This window comes from Mus musculus, chromosome 9 (assembly GCF_000001635.26).
Source record: "Mus musculus strain C57BL/6J chromosome 9, GRCm38.p6 C57BL/6J".
NCBI classification, from domain to species: domain Eukaryota; kingdom Metazoa; phylum Chordata; class Mammalia; order Rodentia; family Muridae; genus Mus; species Mus musculus.
Genome location: NC_000075.6, coordinates 72,094,156 through 72,116,233, shown reverse-complemented (window position 1 = coordinate 72,116,233; position 22,078 = coordinate 72,094,156). Strand labels below are relative to the sequence as shown.

Genomic DNA, 22,078 nt, shown 5'->3' with positions numbered 1-22,078 from the left:
TGTTTATTGAAACTGAAATGTATGGCTAAGTATAATAAAACATTTGGTTTTTTTTTTCTGATGTTTGAATTTGTTTTGATTTTGATTTGTATGGATGGATGTTTTATGAAGTGAAAGAACCCGGTGGCAGTAGAGGGCATTGCATTTAAGATGGATTATTTGGGACCATCTCCTCAATTCTGGTGCTTTGCCTGGTGTCGGGACACAGACCTGCCATCCTAGTAGTTGGGAGGCAGAGGCAAGAGGAATGGGAGTTTTGAAGCCAGCCTGTACTGTATATTAGGTTCAAAAAGTAAAACCAAGCAAGCAGGGTTTTTCTGTTTTTTTTTTTTTTCTGTTTTTTTTTTTTTCTCCCTTTTTTTGATACAGGGTCTTTAGCTCGGACTGACCCCCTTCAGTCTCAGTTTCCATATACGGGGTTTCTACTCACCACCTGTCTTAGTTAGGGTTTCTATTGCTGTGAAGAGACATCATGATCAAGGCAACTTTTATACAGGAAAACATTTAATTGGGGTTGGCTTGCAGTTTCAGAGGTTTAGTCCATCATCATCATGGTGGGCTGCATGGCAGCGTGCAGGCAGACATGGTGCTGGAGAAGGAGCTGAGAGTTCTACATTTTGATCCACAGGCAACAGAAAAGAGATGGTACCACACTGGGCACAGCTTGAGCATATGAGACCTCAAAGTCCACCCCCACAGTGACACACTTCCTCCAACAAGGTCATACCTCTACCTTCTAATAGTGCCACTCCTTATAGGGCAAACATTCAAAAAGGAGTCTATGGATTCAAATCATGACATCACCCAACTCACTTTTTCCTGAAACCTGAATATAACATTTGTACAAGGCAATCCGATTATTTAAATGAGTATAAGTGATCCTAGGAAGGAATAGATAACTATTTTAACTTATTGGCATTCAAAGAGAAGATAAAGTGTTCATTACAAATTCTCAGGAATCGGGGAGATTCTGATAGAAAATAATGAGTTTATTGATGGTGATTTGTATACTCCATGTTACAATAGCTTGAACAAGCTCAGTTTTCAGTTGGTCCATGGTAGGAGTGCCATGAAGTAAAGGTATGACTTAATAAATTGTTACATAAAATTGTTTCTGTTTGCTTAAGGGGTCAGCTGCTCCCCCATGGAGCAGATAGAAAGAAGAGTTGTTAAGCACAAACCCTGCATCTTAGTAATACTAGGAGACCAGTCACTTTGTCTAATAGCAATTTGTTATACCCACTTCTAGCTTGACTTGAGTAGCTCTTTTCTCTTTCTTCTCCTCTGAGCTTTCTAGAACATTCATCTTTTAAAAAGGGGCCAAGGTCAAGTTAATTTCCCAAGGAAACAAAAAAGCCCACTGCTTTAGAAGCTTTTCTTTTGATTATGAATGTTTGTCAGGATAACTTGTTTATTAAACATATATGTGTTTCTGTGCAGAGCGAGATGGAAGCCATGCTGATAGAATTTCAGTGTCTGCTCATGGCAAGCTACAGTAGGACAGCAAAGCTTTTGAATGACAATCTTGTTGAGGACAAGGTAGATTTTAGACTTTTGGTTCCAAAAGCATTTAACACCATACCTTGACCATGTAAGAAATGTGTGCTAAATATTTTTTCAATATTTACTTATTGATATTAACTTAGTACTTACTGTTAATTAACAGGATTTTTGTTGCTAGTTCTTTCTCATATTCTCAATAGAATTCTAGCTCTATCCAGCATACTCAATAAATAATGTAATAAGTGCTATAAAGTTCAGATTAAATATTTTTTACATTTATTTACTTTGTGTGTATGTGTGTTAGTGCATGAACAACATACTATAGAATGTACATAGAAGTCCAAGGACAACTTTGGGATTTGGTATCTCCTTCAACCATGTACTTCCTAGGGATAGGACTCAGGTGGGGCCAAGACAAAAAACAAAAGTAAAAACAAAACCAACCAACTAACCAACCCCAAAATTATACAACAACAACAACAACCACCCCCACCCTCAAACCCAAGAAACAAATCAACCCACTTTGGGTTATGCAATATACCCAGCCCTAAAGCTCCACTTTCAATATTGAGTCTTCCATATTTTTCAGGAATAGATTTGGCCCATTATTGATGGGAATATTATTTCTTTATTTAGAAACACACAGATACCATTTGAAAGTATAAAAAATTTCATCCTCTAATTTCAAAATTCTAGCTCTCTTTTAAATAAAGCCACATGTACAGAAATATATTTACATATTAAGTAACTATAATAGAATGACTTGATATAGCTTAAAACAGAAGAAATAAATTCAGGTTACCATCAAGTCTAGTATCCTGGATACAATGCTAGGTGCTTATCAGTACCAACCCACAAGGAACTCACAATCTAATGACAAAACAACACACAAAATAAAATTGAATTTTCCACAATAGATATGAAAACCTTCCCCAGTCAGACTTTCAAAGTGAATCCTCTGATGTCCTCTAAAATAGCTGTGTGAGCAGTATAAGCTGCCTCTCCTTTGCCTTGGAAACAGCATACATCTCGCATGGTTTCATGCCACCCCTTCTTCTTGTAGTAATTATTTATCTCAATCAGGGGTTTCTACTCTGCTTTTGATCATTCAATTCTCAGACAAAAGACACACAACTTTTATATTTATAATGACCCTTTAATGTACTAGATCTGGTCAGATATCTACCTTCTAAGCTATTATGTCTACTTCCCTATCAATAACCCCGAGTTGTAACTTGCCACATTTCATCTGGCTGTCCTTAACTCCAAGTGGCCAGCTCTCATGGCCATGTTTTCATGATTCACCTACCCCATGGTGTGCTCTCTTCTCTCTACCTACTACCCTCTCCTCCTGGTTCCTGACTGGGAACCCCAAGCCCAAGAACCAAAACTCTGCCTATCTCTCTTCTGCTCATAGGCAGTGGGTATCTTTATTCACCAATCAGGGATAACTTGGGGACAAGGTTACCTAAGTGCAGATTCTCTCATCCCTGGGGGCAACCAGGCCAGTAGTTAGTATTACAATGCATAGCAGAAGACCAAACCTCAGCATCTTCCCTAGAGATTGTACCACAGAAATATGGCTTTACCAGTTACCTAATCAAATTTCCTGGTTGTTCTGTGACTGCTTTTTGCCTCACTTTTGTATACACCAAATTACGGATAACCAAACCCTGTTCATTTAATCAATGATGCTAGACTTGGCTCAGAACTGTTTGATTTATATTGGAAACATCATCAAAGATCAGATCTCTCCTTGCGAAGACTTTCTTCTTGTCTGTTTGATTTACTCTGGCTAGATCTTGAGTTTGGAAGATGACATTCATTTTTTTTTTTTATAGCATTTGCAAAAATGTTCTCAAAGACTTCAGCAAATTGCCTATTTGTATGTGGGTTAACCATCCGCTAGTCTTAGTTGGAAACGGGATCGTTATCATTTTTTAGGTGAAATCATGCTACTTTGTTTAGGATGGAGACACACTCCACAAGTTGCCAAAGCATGTATGTACCTAAGTGGGACTGGCTTTGGGGGTGAGTAGGCTACCATTAGTTCTGGAATGGTCTATACGGAGGTCCCACATATAAACCTTAATTTGCTTCTCTGGTTGGACAGCTCTGGTTGCAGTAAGTACAGCAATGGCACATTTAACTATCTTCTTTATATGAACTTCTGAGGCCAACGGCTCCTTCTTACAGTCAGGATACTCAAGAGTTGGCCACTGTCTTCAATTCGTTTCTTTGGATGCTTGTCTCGAGTGTTTCTTCTGCTTGGGCCTGGCTGGTCTTCTCTGTGCTCGCAGACCTCAACACAATCACCTTAGCTTCCCCTCAAGTAAACCTTAACTTCCAAGGCCGAATTTTTCCCCTTTTTCTTTGGGGCTTCTTCAGGCCAAGTTCGGAACTTGCTCATCAAGACTTAACTTCCTGGGGCTGTCTCTCTGGTTACAGCAAAGGCCAGGCGCAATCCTTTCCCAGAACTTGGTGTTGCAGCGCGGGGCTCAGGTGGGACGGCACGCTCAGGTGAGCAAGCTGATGAGCGCGGCGTGAGGGGCTTTGCGCTTTTCCCACAGAGTCCGCCCACCACAGCTGCGGCTCCACAGCCGGCCTCGCCTCCCGCGTCCGGCGTGGCTGAGCTCCGGAATGGCTGCGGGTGGCAGATCCAGATGCTGCCCAGCTGCGTCCCCGTCGCGGCACTTCGGGGCGCAGTGAGCTTGAGGAGACGGCCGCCGCCCGCCGTGGGCTTTGTCCGTCCGCCGCTCCGCCCCGCCCCGTGCCTCCCCGCCCCCTCCGCGGTCCCACTTCCTCGGCGCGGGAGGCGGGAGCGCGCCGGGCAGCGAGGGGTTAAGCCGACGCGCTTGAGGCGCGGAGGGATCCGGAGGCGAGCGGAGCTCGGTGCTGAGGCCGCCTCAGCGGAAAAAAAAAAAAATGTCCGCCTGAGGAGACCCACAAGTTCTATCGGGGGGACAGCCAGCCCGCCCGGGGAGCCACGGGCGGCTAAGCCCGAGAGCCGCCCGAGTCGCGCCGACTCAAGCACTCGCGGGGGCCCGAGGCAACGCAGCCGCCGGCGGCGCGTGGGGAGGGGGAAAGCCTGAGCCCGCGCTCCCGGCCAAAGTGAACTTTAATCGGGAAGGTTGGATGCGGAGCCCGGGCGGCAGGTAACCGCGGGCGGCGGGCGGGACGTGCGGAACTCAGGTCCCTTTGTACGGCGCGGAGCCCGGGGCCGCGTCCAAGTTGCGGCGCGCGGCGGGGCGGAGGCGCGAGCTGCGGGGTCCAGGCCCGGGCAGCGGCGCTCGGCCTGCGCGGCGCTCGGGGCTCGGCGCTCGGGGCCGGGGAGCCGCCGAGCCCGCCTCATTGTTCCGCGAGTCCGGGGCAGGGCGGCCCAAGTGGGAGGTGGAGGCCGGGCGGGAGTTTGCGGGGCGCGGACGCGCGTGGGGCGCTCTCAACCAAGCCGGGGACCCCCGCTGGGGACGTCCGGGCCGCAGACGCGGGCCTGCGAGCGGCGCGCTCCCCGCAACTTGTCAGCTCTATTGTTGCTGAGCGAGTGAGTCACTTGGTCTCCGGGTCGCCGCCGCTTTCTCGCTCCCTCGCTGGGCGCGGGCTCGCTCCGTACTCCTCCCCGGGGGCACCCCGAAGCCGAGCCACCTTGGAAACTTGCGGGAGCCACGGAGCCACGCGTGGGCTCCCGTGTCGGAGCGGCTTCCGTCACTGTCCTTCGGGTATGCGTGGGGATCTGGCGTGTCGCTCGGCGCCCCCCACCCCGAGCGCTGCCTCTCTCTCTCTCTCTCTCTCTCTCTCTCTCTCTCTCTCTCTCTCTCTCTCTCTCTCTCTCTCCCTCTCTCTCCTTCTCACGTCGAGCGTCCGGGTGTCCGCGGCTCAGCCTGTCTTCTCTGCCTTAGGACCTGCTAGAAGTGGCTGAAGATGAATCCCCAGCAGCAGCGCATGGCCGCGATAGGGACCGACAAGGAGCTGAGCGACCTGCTGGACTTCAGTGCGGTATGAGAGCTTTCCTCCGCATCTTGGGGTTCTGCTGAGGTTTCCCGAGATCGGGAGCAAGAGAGAAAAGGGGGGAAAGCGACATGGCAGCGGGCAACTCCATCTGCTTTTCAGCGCTAGTTCTCAGGGCTGGAGTCCAGCTCCCCCAAGTTGGACACCTGAACTTTGATGTAATGTCTAGACTTGCAGATTTCAAACTTTAATGCCAGAGGGGTCATTTGATTTAACTAGTTAAAAGAAGAACAATGTAATCATGAGCTCTGGTTGAGTCACTCCCTTCTGATAATTATTAGAGATTTTAGACTTTATATGAAAGAAAAAAAATATTTTTTTTCCTGAAGACTTCTCAGCATTTCCCTCCCCACGACTTCATTTAGCCTGTGGTACCTGAGAGATGCCAGCTTCAAAAAAGCCAACCCCAGCGCTAGAATTCCCAGCCTTGTGAGCTGACTGCTTTAAGTATACATATGCCGTCTGCATATGTAATATGGAAAATGATTTAAAAATAAAAGGTGAAGCTATAGAGCCCATTGCCCTTATTTCTTACTAATGGATTGAATTTCAACGTTAACTGCTCCTAGAAGGCAGGGCCAATACCTGCTGTATTAGAACTGTTATTATCTTTCCTGTATGTGGTAATTTCATCGGACATGATTCTGATTGCAAGTGCTTATTAAGTAATGTTAATGTAATGAGAATCACTTAGGGCCAAAGTGAAGATCATGGGTAAAAATTTACTGTTTAAACTTAATTATCTTGTAATCTTGCCTGTGGCTGGGTTTTCATAGCAAATGTCACCGGTTCTCTCAAGCAATATTAGTAAATAATATCACTTGTTATTGCCAGCCTTGGTCTGAATGGGTCTTCCATTTTTATTTCAAATTCTCTATGAAAATTAGGAACCTAATTGATGACACTTGGTGAACTTTTCTTTGCAAGGAATATAGAAGAATTTTAAGATTAATAGGTACATTTGGGTTATTTTGCAGATGTTTTCTCCACCTGTTAATAGTGGGAAAACGAGACCAACAACACTGGGAAGTAGTCAGTTCAGCGGGTCAGGTAAGACGATGTTGAAAATCAGAAATTTCTATTTCAGAGCACTGACATATTTTAGTAGAAAAGTCTATAAAGCATTTTAGTGCCTGCCACACCATTTTTTTACACTGTCCGGTTACAATTATAAACTACTAGCGCCTCAAACTTGGAGAGTTGTTCTGAAGATTGCTTGGATGTTTTAAAGAATTTTAGCATGGACTTAAAGTTGCTCTTTTTGTGAATGTTAAGATTGAAAATTGTCTTGAGCATGATGGATTGTGTCATGACTGTATTTAGAAAAGTGCTTGAAGAAAGCTTTGTGGTTCACGGGTGTTCCTTTTATATATGCAGACATTTAATATATCTTCAGATCATTAGTGTTATTAAATCCTAGGCTCTAAAATGGATAAAAGTATTGTTTAATCTATGTGCATAAAAAGTAGAATTGAGTCAAACAATAATTAATAAGTTGTATTTATTTTAAAAAATGGGTTTTACACTGTAGGAAATAAGTAATTTTGTGGATATTAATTTAAAATGATAATTCTATATTAAAATAAGGTCTTATTTTAAATGACATAGGGCCAAATTTTTGTCCTGTAATCAAATTATATTAGGATATTTTTTAAAGTTAGATTCCTAAGCAATATTATTAATGTTAAATTTGCTTGCTTTTGGTAAACTATGTCATATTACTAAATAGTGTCCCACTTTAAAAAAAAAAACTTACAATTTAAAAGTAAGTATTCCAGAGCAGGGATACAGAAGTTTAATTTGTTTCATTTCAACTTATTCTTCAGTGTCCAAGAGATGGGGAGAAGAGCATTGAGAGCATGGTCCTGAGAAAACTGGCTGTAGTGTGTCTGGGCAGGAGCCGCTCAGTCACTGCTCACTAGAGCAGTGCTTCTCGTTTACCCTAGCAAAATCATAGCTGCTTTCCAGAGGGCTGTGAGAGCAGAAAGCCTGGAAATTAGCTTAATTTTATAACTGGCTTAACATTTTATTCTACTTCTACTTCATGTTTAGAAAAATGTTTCTGTTGAAAATCACACATCAGTTTAGCTGAACTCCATTTTTAACTATGACACTGAAGCATGTCATTTAACAAATCAAAGAGGAAAATAAAAGCAATTTGATTGCATGTAACCTAAAGGCTAGTTGTAGTGTTCTTGAGGAAATACTCGCCAGAGTCCAGCTCTTCCACCATCTCTCCTTTTGCTGGTAATCACTGGAACATTTCTGCTTTTTAGGAAAGAGGTAGAAAATTATTTGTAAAGAAGTGGCTGTATGCCATACCTCTCTTAGCATTTAGAGGACTTCTTGATTTTACAACTACTAAGAGTTTGTTGTCACAAACTTTTAGATTTACCTATTGTAAGACATAATAGGCGGGCGCCTGGTGTGTTCTGTGACTCTTGATTGCTATTTTATACTGTTAGCTTCCAATCAAGTTGTGGAAAACATATTTACCTGGGCATTGATCAGGACAGGAGCACTAGAAACTTGCTGAGAGAATGCAATTGACTTATTTTTAGATATTAAGAATGACTTCTGATAGGAAACCTTCTGGTGGACTGCAGGCATGGCACTGGCATTGCCAGCACTCTGCAGGGCTGGGTCTCACAAATATTTGTCATACAAGTTACACTCATTTTTCTGGATTACGATGTGTTTGGACTTAAGAATCTATATTCTGTGGACATAGCAGTATTTAGCTGTGGGGTTTGTTTCAAAAGAATTATAACATAAAGCTCTTCAGTAGTTAATGAGACTTAAATTTTGAGATGAGAAAATTGCACGAGGTTATTTTACAGCAAAATACCCAATGGGTACAGCTTCTCCATAGCCTTTCTTATTTCAAAGTGGATGTTTAAAAGAAATTGGCACAATAATATTCTGTGTATGTACTATGTGTGTATCTTCTAGACATTTGATTAACCTATGATGATTCCAAAGGATACTTGTAACATACTCTAGTTTTATTGATGTGCAACATATAGGAAGGATCTTATGGCTCTTTGGAAATGTAAAGACTGGAAGTTTTTGTCTTGGGAGTAACATGTGTGGCACTTGTCTTTTGCTTGGAGAGTGCTGCAGTTTATAATGTGCAGTATTATATCCTTTTTGCTATTTGTCCTTTCAGAGAATGACTTAATTTTGTAGTTGATTATTTTGAAACACAATCCAAATTATGCGCAAGACTTCTGTATTTTCGTTTTAGCTGAAAGTACTCAATATGTTCTAAAAAATTGGATGTTCCATTTATCTTATGTCTGAAACAAAATAACTTATATGGTAGCTGGTAACTTGAATCTGTACAATGTCATTTCTTTATGAAGATGTTATTTCCTTTGCATTATAGTTAGATTGTAAATTAATCTAGTTGGTGTGGTAGGCTATGTGAGATGTTCTCTAATGACCTTGTGGTAAGTGTTTCTTTGGAAATAAAAGATGGGATACTCCAGATTCATACATAGTTATAGGAAATAATAGATACATCTGAGTGTAGTGGCTCACACTTTTAATCTCAGTTTTTGGGAGGCAGAGGCAGGAGGAACAGGAATTTAAGGTCAGTCTGGGCTGTGTGAAACTCTGTCAAAACCAACCAACCAACCAACCAACCAAGACCCAAAATAACAACAAAAGAAGGAAAGTATCCATATCCAATGTCCCCTTTCCCATTTTCCTTTAGTGGTAATGTTTGGCTGAAACATAGCAGTGTCATACATAGGGTGCTGATAAGTGGTGAGGTAAAGACACCCTCATGCTGCCCTTTCATAATCGCATACACTTCCTAGTAATTAGAAAATTCATAACATTATTAAGTGTTTACTCACTCCATTAAGTATGGTAAGATTATGAAGTGTGGACGAGTCCTATAGCATTTTAAATTGCTATAGTTGCATTTGATACATCGTGTGAAGAAGAAATGAAGACAGAAAACCGAGGTTTAGCTAATGTGTTTTGAAACTGAACAATATTATAAACAGAAAAAGTGATTTTTTTCTTTAATAAAAAGGACACTAAGTTGGCTTGTCACTCAGGATTTTTTCAGGTTATGAGTGGGATGTGGACCTTTGTAGACCTCAGTACTAAGTTTTAGTAACATGTATATGATGAAAGCCAACATTTCTAGATATTGCTTTAGGTAATATTACTGAAAAGTAGTAACTGTATAGTCAGCTGGGGTATGGGGACATGTGGAATATTTTTAAGTTAAAATTATTAAGGAAAAAAAAGATAAGTAGCAAAGACATCTTTCAGGAAATACTTGTAAATGAAAGTACAAACTTGAAAAACAGAAAAATGAAACACAGGATTGTAGATGTGAGCTCTGTGTGCCCTCGAGAACAGTTCCCGCAGTGTCTTTCCTCAGATCTCTGTGTTAGAGACTTGGTATACGTAGTGAAATGTGTTTATAATGGATTGTTTTTGTCGTTATCAACAGCTTAAATGTAAATGTATATTTCTGTCTTTAAACTATCTTTTGGTACTTTGTCTTCTCTGAGTTTCACAATGGTTCTTTTGGATAGGAAAATAAAACCATTCAACCTTAATTATAATCACAGTTGTTTCTACATTTTAATTTAACAGGTCCATAGAGAGTACACAGTTATCAAAACCAGGTAGTCTTTTCTGTTCTTGAACAATTAGTAATCATTCCTGGAATTTACTGCCTGCTTTATATTGTTGAAGGCTTGGGTATCTTGTTACAGGGGAGTTCTCTGAGATTAGGGTGCTAGGATGCTAGTAGGTGGGGACTGAAGAAGGAAAGGAAAACCTGTTTCTGGACATCCATAAGATACCTTAAAACAGAAACAAAACAAAACAACAACAAGTCCCTTCAACAGTTATAAAATTGCTTTTGGTTGTCACCTGAATGAAATTTTTAGTTGGGAAAGTTGGAATTACAATTCTAATGTAGTTTCTATTTAAGAAACAAAGTGAGAAAACTAACATATCACCACAGAAGACTATTGAATGGTGTTCTGCTATGTTAAATAGTTGAGTCATATGCAGGCTATTGTCAGTCAGTTAACCATGCATTAGTTACTACTTTATTCAGCCTAATATTGTAGTATTAGCATTTGGGAAGATGGGAAATAGAGAAAGTCTTAGAACGGAAGTGGAGACATGTTGCTATTTATGTGTAAAGATAAAATATCAAACTGTAAGGTATCAAGAACTGTGTGTTATGTAATTTAAATCGAGTCCATGAGAAGGCTGTGCTGTAGAGTGAGGGAACCAGCCTAACTTACAAGACTTGATTTAGTGTTGACTTGGGAGGGTAATGTGCAGGATTATTAAGGGAGCAGGAGAACTCACTTCCTAGTGGTTGGGTTAGTACAAAGTGGTAATTTGGTGGGACCAAAGGGCCTATACATTTTGAGAAAAGAGAAGTTGGCTTAACTAGTTGCCATTCCAGAATTCATATTTACAAACTATTATCTTGGAGCTGAGTTTTTGGGGTCACAGTCAGACATTATCACTTACTAGCTTGGTAGATATGAGAGAATTACCCAGTGCCCCCCCCCCCCCCCCGCCCCACACTGCTCTTAATCTGTTAGGTAATAGCTCCTTGTAAGTTTGTTATGAGGGTCAGAGGGGCTCATAAATGGAAAGCCTCAGGAACGGCACGTGCTCTGCTGCAGGCGGTGGTAGAATGAGTTGTTGCTGAGGAGGAACCTGGGTAAGGGAAACGTTTATCCAGGAGGTTGCACTAATTTAGAGATGCTATTACTAAGGTTTGAATTTAACCACAGTGTGTGTGGGAACTAGGCTGAAAAAAAAAAAACTGGGAGTAAAGACTCACAGATGCCAAAAAACCAGAGTTCTGTGGGTGAGAGAGAGAGAGAGAGACAGTAATAGTTCTGAAAATAATGAAGATGAATTTTTTTTGAGTCTTAAATTTGACACAACCTACTTGCAGGGTTATAGATCAGTGGTAGAACATTTGCTTAGAAATCAGATCAATTGAGTTTGATTTCTCATGTTGTAAAAAACCAAACCAAATAAAAAACAAGGAACATACACCCCAATAATAAACACATACAAATTCAAATGATTGAAATTTATTATGGCTAATTTGGAGGTCGTTTGTGGGGAAAGTGCTAGGAAGTGAGTTAAAGAGTTTTAGAGAAAACAGGCAAATGACAACTCACCTTTCATCTGCCTATAAAATTAATGCACAGTTGTCAGCTGTGCATTTGAAAATTGGAGAACAGGGGAAAAAATTACCACCCTTAGTTCACTGCCTAGAGAAAACTGTTAGGTTTTGATTTATTTCCTTTAGTTCCCCCCACCCCCCAAGTCCTATATTTGTGAAATCTTAATGGTAGTTCCACTTTATATCCTCCCCTAAAATGCCACTGTATATTCTGTCATGACTATTTTCTTTTATTATATGCTCTATCAACTTGGTTTAAAATAGTTGCATCTTTTGCATGGAGTAGATGCAGCAATACTTAAGTTTTCCTATTATTTACATGTAGGGATTTTGTTACTGAATTGAGCTTTCAATTTAGTAGCAGTGTTGCCCTAAGCACATCATTTAACCCCCCTGAGCATACTTTTGTTATTTGTGTAAAGTAGATAATACTTATTTTCCTTTTGATAGTATAGTAATGAAGACTTTTTAAAAAAATACATTTATGTGTTTACCACATACAGATTTTCTTTGGGAGGAATACAGAATTTCTTTTCCTACTTATAAGTTATAATTAAGGAGTTAATGAATTCTGTAGGGAAATGAACTCAGTGGGATAAATGATGTGGCTATGAATTAATGTTAGTGGTGGATTTAGATGTTTATAATCTGACTTTGTTGATTAAGGTAAAAGTATTCATGCTTATTAGCATGGATGGAGTAAGTGGTGGCGACTCACCACAGCAGTGTTAGAGAGAGGGTTATGCAGTTGTTATAGAGTTAGAGAATTCCCTGTAGTCTTTGACTTGTGCCTACTGGGATGGAGAGGAACCAACTGAATTAGTGAGAAAGTCCTTGAATTGTGGCTTTTCAGGAAAGGGGCAGAGTCATGTAGTGGGTGGAGTTGACCTTCAGAGTCATCCAATTGACCTGGAATTGAGCTTTCAATTTAGTAGCAGTGTTACCCTAAGCACATCTTTTAACCCCCCTGAGCATACTTTTGTTATTTGTGTAAAGTAGATAATACTTATTTTCAGAATCCTTGTGAGAATGAAAGGAAGTTACTTACTGTGTATTTTACATACCACAGAGCTAACTCAAATGTTGACTATTAATATTGTGGCATCGGTTCCCCCACATCCCCCTTTTTCAAACAAGATCTCACTCTGTAGCCCAATCTGTACTAGATAGGACTCACTGTGTAGTCCATAGCATACTTGAATTTATGGTAATCCTCCTGCCTCAGTCTCCAAAAAGCTGGGATTACCGGCCGGTATGGATAGTACCATATCCATGATGCAGTTTCTTCTTAATTAGAATTTATGGGCAACATTAATAGTAATGATAATTATAATCAGTATTATATCCAGTTTTTATTAAATTGTTAGGATATGATAGGCAGTGTTCTAAGTAGTTTACATTATTATCATTGTGGTGGTGGAGTTGAGTAAATGTCTCATGAGCTGCTTTTTTTTTTTTTTAAAGAATTTATATGAGTACACTGTAGCTGTCTTCACGAACACCAGAAGAGGGCATTGAATCCCATTACAGATGGTTGTGAGCCACCATGTGGTTGCTGGGAATTGAACTCAGGACCCCTGGAAGAGCAGTTGGTGCTCTTAACCACTGAGCCATCTCTCCAGCCCCTCAAGCTGCTTTTTTGATGTCATAAATTTATATGTGTTTTTACATGTTACATGTATAAGACATACGAAAACCCAAGAGTTGGTTTGAAGGATCTGGTTACTAAGTAATTTAACTGGTTGTTTCCTTCCTTCTTCTTTTTAGGTGATTTCTTCTCAGTACTGTTATTCTGTAGACCACATACATACATAGGGTATGGAGTGTACATGTTCATAGGGTACGGAATGGTGAATGGAATGCGTATACTTTTTATAAACCTCCCATGCTTAGGTACCACCATTTTTTAGATGTATGTAGTGTTTTCTCCATAGTTTCTCTACCTGCTTGAAATTCTTAATGGAATAAATAACCTAGGAGGATAATCTAGCTGGGAGAGATGCTGAAGAGACTCCAGAAGTTAGGCTAGAGCAGTGGGTTAACCTGTGGATTAATTTTAACCTGTGGGTTGTGACCCCTGTGGGGTCGAGTGGCCCTTTCACAGGGGGTCGCCTAAGACCATCAGAAAACACAGATATTTACTTTATGGTTCATGACAGTAACATGAAGTAGCAATGACATAATTTAATGTTTTGGGGGTCACTACAATATGAGGAACTGTGTAAAAGTATCATAGCCTTAGGAAGGTCAAGAACCACTGGTTTAGACCACTGGTCTCCACTTTTCACAGTTACGGTAGAGAAAGAGTAAAGAATGCACTGCAAGTTAGCAGAAACAATCTTACCTAAACTGCATGTAGTTTTCTTCTTCTTCTTCTTCTTCTTCTTCTTCTTCTTCTTCTTCTTCTTTTTTTTTTTGTTTTGTTTTGTTTTTTGGTTTTTTTCAAGACAGGGTTTCTCTGTACAGCCCTGTCTGTCTGTCCTGGAACTCACTTTGTAGACCAGGCTGGCCTTGAACACAGAAATCCGCCTGCCTCTGCCTCCTGAGTGCTGGGATTAAAGGTGTGCGCCACCACGCCCTGCTGTAGTTTTCTTCTTAATGTCTAGCACAGACATGCTTCTTGTAAAACAAGTATGCTTTTATTTGTCTACGTAAAACTGAAGCTCTGAAGGTTACCATGTTTACTCAGCACACAGCACTGCTAGTCTCCCACTCTGCTCTGTGTCTGGAGATAGGGCCAGGGATGGTTGGCTCCTGGTCTGCTCCCAGTTAGGCCCAGTTCGAGAGTGCATTCTTCAGCGGTGCTTTTCTTGTTTTTGAGAATACTGTATTTTAAAGCAAGAATGGCTTTGTAAGTAGAACACTGTTAGTTCATAAACTAAAGCTTAGGTAGATATGTTGATAGTGTGACTGCTGTTTGAACCTGCTTTCTGTTTCCAGTCAAGTCATCCTATAACAACAATAAAGATTTATTCTTTTCATTTTATGTGTGTGGGCATGCCTGGTATTTTACTTCTTAATGCCTAGCACAAACATGCTTGTTATAAAACAAGTATGGCCCATGGAGGCCAGAAAAGGACATTGGATCCCTGGGAACTGAAGTTACAGATGGTTGTGAGTCACTGTGTGGGTGCTGGGAGTTCACCCTGAATCCTCTGCAAAATCAACCATTGCTTTTAACCACTGAGCCATCTCTCTCGTCCCTCATCCTATATTTTTTAAATATACATTTGAGATGGGAAAAATTATATTTTTATAAAAATACCTTAACTTTTGTTCTATGTTTAAAATGTGCTCTTTTATGTTACAGGTTAAAATTGTGGTCATAGAGTGACCATAATGAGTCACCCAAGCTCTTGAAATGTGCTTGGGGCCTTAGAGATCACACAGAAATGAAAACAGATTAAGATTTGGTTACTAGTTTTAATCTTGCTGATCATGAGTCAGTGATGAAATCTTCAAAGCAATATAATAATACAATTTGAGATAACTTACAACAGACTTTTTCTTTTTCTTAAAGCTTTGCTATCACATCTCAACATACTTTTTGTTTTTAGGACTTGGAGATAAATAGACATGGCAGTTTACACTGCTAATCACAGCATGTAGAAGGCTAAAGCTGGAGGATTGTGAATTTGAAGAGAGCCTGGGCCTTATAGTGAGATCCAGGTCAGCCTAGTCTAAAGAAAGCCAAACCGAAAGAATCAAAAATTAGAGTTTGTTCAAGATGAGATTTCATCCCCTACTTTGTGGTTAAGAGGATAGCTAGGTTGGGGTTGGGAGTCTCTCAGAATTGGGATAATCAGGTAGATGAAATGAAACAGTATTCTTGGAACCAGGTGGGAGTCCTGGTTCAGTGGTGTCCTTGTTTCTGGTGACCTAATGTGAGCAGGATCGCTTCACAGTTAGAGCCTGTACTACCTTTGCTTTGGTGGCTGACAGTGCAGGCTGCATATACAGTAACTGGCACAGTGCTGTGACTGTTTGTGGGACATGTAAGATTTGTGGTAAGAGCCAGCACACTTCAGTCCTGGAGGCATGTGTTGTTCTGAGGTTGTTGGAGATCGATGAGGTTTGCTTGTACTATTGGGGAGGAGAACGTGCTAGCATCACTTTGAAGTTAGAGTAGAAACATGGTGTGGCCATCCATAGGTTCAGAGTTGGCTGCTTGTGGAGCAGGATGGAAAAATCTGAGTTCTCCTGAGTTACAGGTTTCTCTGAGGCTTTGTTTGGAAGCTCTGTCAAGTGAAGCTGTATCTTCAGGTTTTTGTAAACTGTTTTTCAGTGTTAACTTCAGTTTAGAACAAAGTTAAAGAAACTATTTTTGTATTGAATCCCTTGGGGCTGACAAGATAGGTCAGTGGTAAAGGCGCTTACCACCGAGACTGATGACCTAAAGTTTGATCCCTGGGTCTGACTTGGTGAGCGGAAAGACCTGACTGTCAGCAGTTCCCTTCTGACGTCTGCATGTGCTCAGTGTCATATTTGCATATCTCCCCTCTAGCCCCCACCATCATAAACAGCACAAAAAAATCCAACTTTTTTTATTGGCTGTCTTGGTGTAAACACATGGACAGCTTGGCTGGATTAAAGCTTTCCAGTTAGGCAAGCATCTGAGGATTTCAGGACTCTCAGATGCCCTCAGTGTCTCCTACCTGAGTGTTAGTGGCTAGTATTATTCCAGGTTAAGTGTGTTTTGTTTACTGTAATCCCATTTCTGGGCCATAGATGCATAGTCTATGAGCTGTAATTTTTTTCAAAAACAATTTTTTATTAGATATTTTCTTCATTTACATTTCAAATGCTATCCCGAAAGTCCCCTATGCCCCCCCCCTTGCTCCCCAACCCACCCACTCCTGCTTCCTGGCCCTGGCATTCCCCTTTACTGGGGCATATAATCTTCACAAGACCAAGGGCCTCGAGCTGTAATCTTAAAACCAGAAAAGTCTAAACTTTTTAACTACAAATTTAGTAGATAAACTATTTTGCTGGCAATATATGGTTTAATATGCAAAAAGGCCATTAAAACCATCTGTGTCCCCAGTTTTTGTATGGTTATCAGTCAGGTGTTGGAACAATTTCTAACATAGTTTATACTATTTTTTTTTTCTAAAATCTGAAAACTTCCACCGAAACTTTTTTTTTTTTTTTTTAAACCTCACAAAAAGGATTTCTTTCTTTGTACTAAAAGTATAGACTGGGAACTTTAAATACAGAAAAAAATGGGGTAAATTAGTTCTGTAACACAGATTATTGAGCTAGAGGATTTTCAGTCTAAGTTTTGTCCTTTGAGTGTTTTTTGTAATAGGCTGATTTAGGGACTTAAGATTCTACTTTGAGGATAAAGTAGCTGTCTTGTCTTTGGGCCAAGGAATACTCATACTTCTCTGTTCAGCTAAAGCACACAGGAAAATGTTCAAGGTTCTCTCAGAGTGGAATACTTTCATTCTTTTTCTGTTTGTTATATAACCAGCATTAGATGATGCCCTTCAAAAGGAAGTTTCATTCTTTATCATAGCCTTTCTGGATTTTGTCAGTTTTCTGGTAGCAGATAGAGAAGAAAATCCTCCAAGGGTTAATCAGCTTCATGAAGAAAACGTGGAGCCACGATACAGGCAATAGACAAAGTCACTTTTTGATAAATTCTATTTGTTATTTTTGGAAAAGTTTTCAGATTAGTGGCTAATGTTTATTCCTATGATAATACTCATTGCAGTCTTTTTCATTAAAATAAATGATTTTAATGAGTGAGATTCTTACTGCCTAGTTGGTTCTGTCCCATGGCTGTTAACACAGCTATGGAAATAATGAAATGTATAGTGAACTGGGCTTTGTAGAATCTGCTCTGGCTTTTCCATTTACTTTGCAAACTTGTTTATTCTACTGTTCTAGTGTTAATTATGTAAATAACCATGGTGCGGTATTGGATAATTTAATTGGCTTAGCTGGTAACTAAATAGTAGGCACACAAAGCAGGCTGTATAGCCAGGGCCTCTCTTGCCTTCAGTTTTACTTATTTCTTCGTTTCTAGCCTAGAATGGTACTTCAGTGAGCAGATTCAACTGAAATCAAGATAGCTAGACTCTGGAGCCTAACTCAACAAGTTGTAATAGCAACTGGGCTTTGCCCAGTGATTGGTGAAAGGGGCAGAGTCTCAGTCATTATAAAAATACTTTATAAACATTTACTTCTGTACTGTTTACTTCACAGGTTTTGTGAGATGTTGGTAACTGTTCATTTCACAGAGGAAACAGAAATCAAGAGTGATGCATGTTTGGTGTGGTTTCTGACTGCCCCTCAAGCAGCGGTAGTCACACCTGCACTGATACCAATCTGCATAGCTTGTCTTAAGGAGAAACTTACTGTCTCTAGAAATCGTTAGAATTTGTTGTTATAACAAGGAGTCTAATGTAAGGGTTAAGTTGATATTTTCAAAAATAAAGTGCTTCAAGATTTGTTTTTATTAAAAAGAAAATAGTATAATTATAAGTTTACATCAACAGGTAAGCATTTTAAAAGTATTTCAAGATGTTAATTGCAAACAGTTACAGTCCGGACCATCTTTGGGAGAGAGGAACTTTGTGTCTCATTGTTTAGCTGTCTTTGTGTTTTTGGAAGAATAGGAAATTTTTTATAGTTGTTATGGATTGGAATATTTAAACTTATTTTCAATTGAAACTATTACATCTTCCACTGTAACACATCTCCAAGGTTGTAAATGGTACTAAGTACATGAAGTACAAAACTAGACTATGGGAATTTGCATTAGGGCTTCTGAACTCACCTTAGCATTCTTTAGAGTGCTGTCATCTGCCTTTATCTATTTATTGTTGTGATTGGTGGTTATTGTTATTTAGATTATAAACATTTTGAAAACAAAAGTGGTAGTTTGTACTTGTGATTCAGCAAAACACCACTTGTTAAGGTTCACAAATGTTTGAATTAGGTTTGACTATTTGTGGTAATTTGGAAAGACATTAAATACCCCTATTTTTCTTTTTCTTCCCTAGCATCATCTGCATGGCAAAGCTTAGAGGAAGCACTAAGATTTATGAGGATAAGCAGACTAGAGACTTGAAGTGTGTACCTTTTATTTAGAATGTTTTACCTGTCCTCTTATTTTCTTCTGCAAAGCTCTTAGCCCATTCAGGACTCCTCATTTAAGTATCAACGATGAGCAGGAAGTGGCCAAGTGGTAAAGCCATTGAGGTTTTAACAGGAGTACAGCTGGCTCTGCAGAACCACAGCCAGCTCTGGCTCTAAGCAATGAGAAGTGATACTTTGATAGTGGTGATGAGTGCATGCATGTGCATGTTCTGCCCCATCCTCCCTGCAGAATGTCTGGTACATTTGTTCTTAGTAATGTCAAGCTGAGAGAATAGCTTGTTTGGTTCTTGGCTTAACTGGCCATAGGAACTCAGTTTTACGAGAGCTGTAGGAACCATTTACCACCACCTGGAACCGGTAAATGCCCAGGCCAGAACTTTGAAAGTTAGACGTTTTCCTAAACAACAACTGATTTTTGCCTGTTGACTTGTGCTTTTTTGGCTTGGAAATGAGGTTGTGTAGATGTGGGGAAGTGTCCTGAAGAGCAGAGAAAAGACTCATTGAATGGAACTATGAATCTGGTTCTTGCTTCATTTGTGACAGAAAATGGATATTTCATTTAGTTCTGAGTCACCTTTGGTTACATTTTTCGGAACTAGGCTAGTTGTGTTGATTATAGAAACACATTGTTTGTATGTGTTCATGTATACTTTTATTTTGTTCAATGCTGGGCACCAATTCAGGGCCTCGTGTATATCCCTGAGACACCTAGTTCCCTGGGAGATTGTAGACCTAGGATTACTTTATCAAGTATTTCCTTCTCCGGCCTCTTTTCTTTCTCTTCTCTTCTTTCTTTACTTTTTATGAAGAATTAAGTTGACCACTCTGATATAATTGGAAGGTAATATGTTACTAATGTATGTATAATTTGGAAAAATATTGTTTACTTTTCAGTTGCTATAATAAGATACCATGACCAAGAAAACTTATTAAGAAAGTTTATTTGGAGCTCACAGTTTCAGAGGGTTAGAGTCCATGACCATCATGGCAGGGAGCATGGCAGCAGGCAGGCAGGCAGACAGGCAGCAGGCAGGCAGCAGGCAGGCATGGCTTTGGAGTAGTAGCTATCTGGGAATGGTTTTGGAAAACTCAGTGCCTGCCCGCAGTGACACCTTCTCCAGCAAGGCCACAGCTTCTAATCCTTCCAAACAGTTCCACCAATTGGGGACCAAGTTTCCAACCATATGAACCTGTGGGGGCCATTCTCATTGAGATTACCATGCCTCGGTTGAAAGTTAAGTAGTTTATCAGGAGACTTCTTGGTTTATTTAAAAAAAAAAAAAAAAAAAAGGCATCCCTGCAGTCTCCCTCACATGCTTGCTGTTAGAGGCGCTCACTGATTCAAGACCACTTAATCTGAGGTATCAGTTGTTACAGGAATGCACTCTTATGCATCTCAGCACTCATACAGCCTCCCTCTAAACATTTATATTTTCTCATATAACCTGAGAGAGTGGATAGATATTATTATTGTTTTTTAAAATCTTAGTCACTTCCATTGCTTGTAAAACCTGCAGATTTCTGAAAATACCACCTTGGTAGACCAGTGTTGATGGATTTTAGTTGCTGAAAAATGCCCATTTCGCTCCCTGTGAAAAGAGCAGGTTTGTGTTTATTCAGTGGCTCTGAGATGAGATAATTGGTATTTTTATGATATGAATGGGGCCTTTGTGTTTTTTGAATGTTGTGAAACAAAGCTGTATTTATAAACACATTTCAAAAAATATAAATGACACTTTTTTGGTGAAGATGTTCACTGAATAGCAAGAAAGTTCAAAAAAGGGAGCTTTGTTAACATTTAATAATAATCTAACTGTTTCTGTTGACTATCTCATTGATGTTTAATGAGTACCTGATTTTAGAAACTTTTGTGTTAAAAATAATCTTTAGATAAGGCTATTGTAGAAAAATACTTTATGAGGTTAAACATTTCTTTTACAAGTTTGTGTTTTAAAATTATTGACTTGTTTTATAATATATAAACCAAATAACAGTAGTATAGTCACAAAGATCTCTAAGAAAGCCTTGCTTAGTGCCAAATACAAGATGAAGAGAATACTATGGCCCAGCTGGTTTAGTATAAATAGTAAAAATTTAATATGATTTAGTATGACTAGTATAAAGTATTAGACAGAATCCAAAGACTCTTTAGGTTTTGAAAATTAAGGTGGCTAATTTTTATCTTTCTTGTCACTTCCTTTTTTCAAGATTTCAAACAAAAAGATTTTACTTACTTTAATCAACATTTTAAACCTGGGTTTTTTTTTAAAGAGGCCAAGCAGCATTTTTTTTTAAAGATTTATTTTATTATGTATATAACATTCTGCCTGAATATATGCCTGCAGGTTAGAAGAAGGCGCCAGATCTCTTTGTAGATGGTTATGAGCCATCATGTGGTTGCTGGGAATTGAACTCAGGACCTCTAGAAGAGCAGTCAGTGCTCTTAACATCTGACCCATCTCTCTCGCTCTTTTTATTTTATGTGTATGAGTATTTACTTGCATGCATATTAATGCACTATGCGTGTTTACAGTACCCGAGAAAGCCAGAAGAGGGCATTTGATATCCTGGAACCAGAGTTACAGATGCCATTGAAGCAGGGTGCTCTGCCTTAGCTAGTGCTCTTAACTGCTGTGCCATTTCTTCAGACCCTCTTTTCAAGACGTTTGTAGGCTTTTAGCAGTTATCTGCTTAATATAACATAATTATTGTAGAGAAAGTGCATTATATGTGTTAGTAGTGGGTTTTGGTTGACAAGAAGAAAATGCCAAGTTTTTAAATTAATTTTAAGTGCCTACATGTAAGTTATAGAACATTTTTTTTTTTTTTTTGTTAATTGCCTTTGAAGACTTACACTATATAAACTAGCTATAAACTAGTGCTAAAACAGCTCAGTGGCATGGAGGGCAGAGGTTGTCTGTCTGCCTTCCTGTACCGTCTTTTCTCCCTTGGTTCAGATTCATGCTCTTCAGCTCCTTACGGCTCCTCATGCACATGCGAGTGGTGCGTAGCTCTGATTACCGGGAAGCAATAGCTCTGCAATTTAGCTTTTTCAGTGAACAGCATACAGCTGAGGAGGGAGGACTCTTACAAAGGGCAATGTTGAGTCTTTATGAGCTTAGGAGGTTATTTGGTTTCCTCAATTACTTGTAATATTTGGCATATTGTAGAACATGATGCAATTTCCCAATATATAGGACTTAATGAAGTCAAAAAGTCTATATCAAAACCTGAAAGCATTATCAGTTCTTCCAAGTGTTAGGGTTTCAG

The 22,078-nt window shown here is 39.9% G+C and overlaps 1 protein-coding gene across 12 annotated transcripts in view; it reads left to right on the top strand.

Moving 5' to 3' along the window:
• Positions 1–4,340: 4,340 nt before the first annotated feature.
• The window catches only part of Tcf12 (transcription factor 12), a 267,642-nt gene continuing 249,904 nt past the window's right edge, over positions 4,341–22,078 (top strand). For 5 of the 12 annotated variants that reach the window (XM_006510998.3, XM_006510999.3, XM_006510997.3 and 2 more), the window contains exons 1-3: positions 4,341–4,658; positions 5,400–5,496; positions 6,486–6,558. In XM_006510998.3, the coding sequence (XP_006511061.1) occupies positions 5,422–5,496; positions 6,486–6,558 (148 nt within the window). In that variant the 5' untranslated portion in view covers positions 4,341–4,658; positions 5,400–5,421. Of the gene's footprint in view, positions 4,659–4,793; positions 5,220–5,399; positions 5,497–6,485; positions 6,559–22,078 lie in introns of those variants that run through there. The other 7 variants (NM_001253865.1, NM_011544.3, XM_030244212.1 and 4 more) reach the window with 5 other exon arrangements.